Raw genomic sequence first — 2938 nt, 5'->3', positions numbered from 1 at the left:
TGGGGAAGAAGAAAGGAAATTGCATATCAGACGAGCTGTCCCCACGTATCAAGGGGAAGAACAAATTCCAGAACAAATTTTTCCTTTTCTTCAACAATCTGGTTTCGGGTGGATTATCAAGATGGGTTTCTTAAAAATAAATGCCTCACTAATTAGTGCTCTGATAGAAAGATGGAGGCCGGAAACACATACGTTTCACATGAGATGCGGAGAGTATACTATCACTCTACAAGACGTCTCTGTGTTGTTAGGTATAAGTGTGGATGGTTTACCATTAATCGGTCCAACAAATCTTGATTTGGCTGATTTATGTGAGGAATTATTGGGAGTCAGACCACAAGAAGGTGAAATTAAAGGTAGTGTAGTTAAATTAAGTTGGCTGGCTCACCATTTTGATCAAATTAATAATGACGACGACGAAGAACAAGTACGAAGGTTTGCCCGTGCATGGATACTGAGATTTATTGGAGGTGTCTTGTTCGTTGACAAAACCAGTAACAGAGTTTCGGTAAGGTACCTTCAATTTTTACGTGACTTTGAAGAATGTGGCAGATATGCATGGGGAGCTGCCGTACTTAGTTTTCTATACAGAGAGATGTGCAGTGCCACCGATTATAAAACTAAATCAATCGGAGGTATGTGCATCTTACTACAATTGTGGGCATGGGAACAATGTCCCACCTTGGCTCCAAAGAGGACTCCTTCCCACATAGAAAATACACCACTAGGGCACATGTCAGTCATTTTTAACAGCGTCTTTCATTTTAATAGAATAAATGGTTTTAGGGTATATTAGATTTTATTCTTTGTAGGTGGCTGCGACGTGGAAACCAACATATCGGCAATGATGATGTGAAAGTTTTTCGTCGCAAGTTTGATATTATGAAACGTCATGAGGTAAGAACCATGCTATTGTATTTGTAAAATAAAAAATTATATGTCTTATTTTACTACAATGTTCACAACTATATTGTTATATGCAGTTTGTGTGGGAGCCTTACCCATCAACCGTTATGTCATTCTTGCCTCCCGTTTGTTTAGTCGGAAGTCTCGCGTGGTACGCGGTGGTGCCACTAATTTGTTTCCAAGTTATTGAGTGGCACCAACCGGACAGAGTCTTGAGACAATTTGGGATGCAGCAACCAGTTCCAGAGTCTCCTTCACAACCCCTAAACATTCATGGCATAACATTAAAGGGGAAACATGACGAAAATTGGGGGCAATTGTTCGCCCCAATGATTCAGCAGTGGAATAATCGCCATGCATTTAGGGTCGACGCTTATCCCCGACAAGAAGGCCTATTGAGTTTTAACTCGGACTACATGGTCTGGTATAGGCGAAAGACAAAGATGTTTGTTGACCCAGAAAATGCAAAGACGGCTACATTGGTATTTTTTACTTTTTTTTCAAATTTTAAGTTGAACTTTTATTTAATGATGGCCATTAATTTTGTTACCGTTACAAATGCAGGGTGAAGTTGCGGAGGCATTACAATACATGTTGTCTCCTCAAGGGAGGAAAACATGCACATTTGATGATCTCGTGCCTTATGTGGAAAAAGTTACAATTTTATCCGAAGAGCAAGAGAGAGTCACTGAGCCAGTGTCACATGGTCCCGCATCAGAGCGTCAATTTCCCGCACAACAGTTTCACATGCTTCAGTCAAGTATTGAAACTCAGGGGATAGACAGAAGAAGGGACACTGTTGAAGCGGAAGAATATTCCCAACAAATGGCGGAGCGTGACCATGGAATGTATTACACGCCACAAACATTTGCTGAGTATCCGACACAGATGTATCAGTATCCTTTTCAGGGTCATGACACTGATACTTCTGCAACCCAGCAATCGTTCGGTGGTTTTGCGGAAACACAAGCTCAATTTTCATGGCCCACAATGACCCCTTCATAGCAATATCATGGGCCAATTCCAACACCTAATGCCCCGTTAGGAACACAATGGAATGTACCGGGACAAATACCTAATACGGGTGACTTATTCGGTGTTGATTTGCGTAACGCATTTTCTGCGGAGGCTGACGAAGAAGAAGCGGGGAGGCATCGGGGCAGAAGAAATCCTGATCGCCAAGCACGAAGATGGGATCGACCATGTGGCACATCCTCACGGCATCACGGACACCAAAATGAATGATTTGCATGTCTCTGTCGATTAAGGCTTTGTTGTATATTTGTAATTTGACATTCATGGCGTAATGTATGATATTCAGTTTATTAAGGCTTACTTATGGATAGAATTTATGTCGCGTATCAAACTATAATAATCAATGAACCCTAAACCAAATAACAAAGGTAGCCAAAGGGAAAAAACTAATGTTTCTAAGTAACGATGAATTTCAATGTGAACTAAACCCTAACCCATAAAACATAAAAAGTATCCCATAACCCTTAAATATGAAACACTAACCCTAACCTATAAAATATAAGCACTTAGCCCTCAATTGTTCCGAACTAAACCCTAATCCTAAAATAAAAACCTAACCCTAACCCCTAAAAATTAGCCCTAAGTCAAAAATGTTCAGCACTAAACCCTAACCAAAAAATAAAAATAAACTAAACCTCACCCATAAAAATTAGTCCAAAACCCTGCAATTTTCATAACTAAACCCTAACCCTAAAATAAAATAACTAAGCCTAACCCTATAAAATAAAAACTAAACCCTAACACTAAAATAAAAAACCTAACCCTAACCCCATAAACATTAGTCATAACCCTAAAATGTTCAGAACTAAACCCTAACCCTCAAAGAAAAAACCTAACCCAAACCCCTAAAAATTAGTCCTAGCTCTAAAATTTTCATAACTAAACCATAACCCTAAAATAAAAAAAAACTAAGCCTAACCCTATAAAATAAGAATTAAACCCTTACCCTTAAAAAAAGTTATTTTATTTGAACTTCTAAATGTAATTGTATTCCCTA

At 39.0% G+C, this 2938-nt stretch overlaps 1 protein-coding gene across 1 annotated transcript; it reads left to right on the top strand.

The window, feature by feature from the left end:
* Positions 1-407: 407 nt before the first annotated feature.
* LOC102664795 (uncharacterized) lies at positions 408-2272 on the top strand. The gene is made up of 4 exons (XM_041013940.1): positions 408-427; positions 813-897; positions 984-1388; positions 1471-2272. Exons 1-4 carry the CDS (start codon positions 408-410, stop codon positions 1909-1911), a joined length of 951 nt encoding a protein of 316 aa, XP_040869874.1. The 3' UTR covers positions 1912-2272.
* Positions 2273-2938: the final 666 nt, after the last annotated feature.

The sequence above is a fragment of the Glycine max genome, chromosome 3 (genome assembly GCF_000004515.6).
Source record: "Glycine max cultivar Williams 82 chromosome 3, Glycine_max_v4.0, whole genome shotgun sequence".
NCBI classification, from domain to species: Eukaryota; Viridiplantae; Streptophyta; class Magnoliopsida; order Fabales; family Fabaceae; genus Glycine; species Glycine max.
The sequence above is the reverse complement of the archived record's forward strand: the minus strand, read 5'-3'. Positions and strand labels throughout refer to the sequence as shown.

Coding starts and splice junctions, on each gene's coding strand:
- LOC102664795 (XM_041013940.1), top strand. CDS start 408: ATGACGACGACGAAGAACAA. Junction 898..983: donor ATATTATGAAACGTCATGAG/GTAAGAACCATG, acceptor TGTTATATGCAG/TTTGTGTGGGAGCCTTACCC. Junction 1,389..1,470: donor ATGCAAAGACGGCTACATTG/GTATTTTTTACT, acceptor TTACAAATGCAG/GGTGAAGTTGCGGAGGCATT.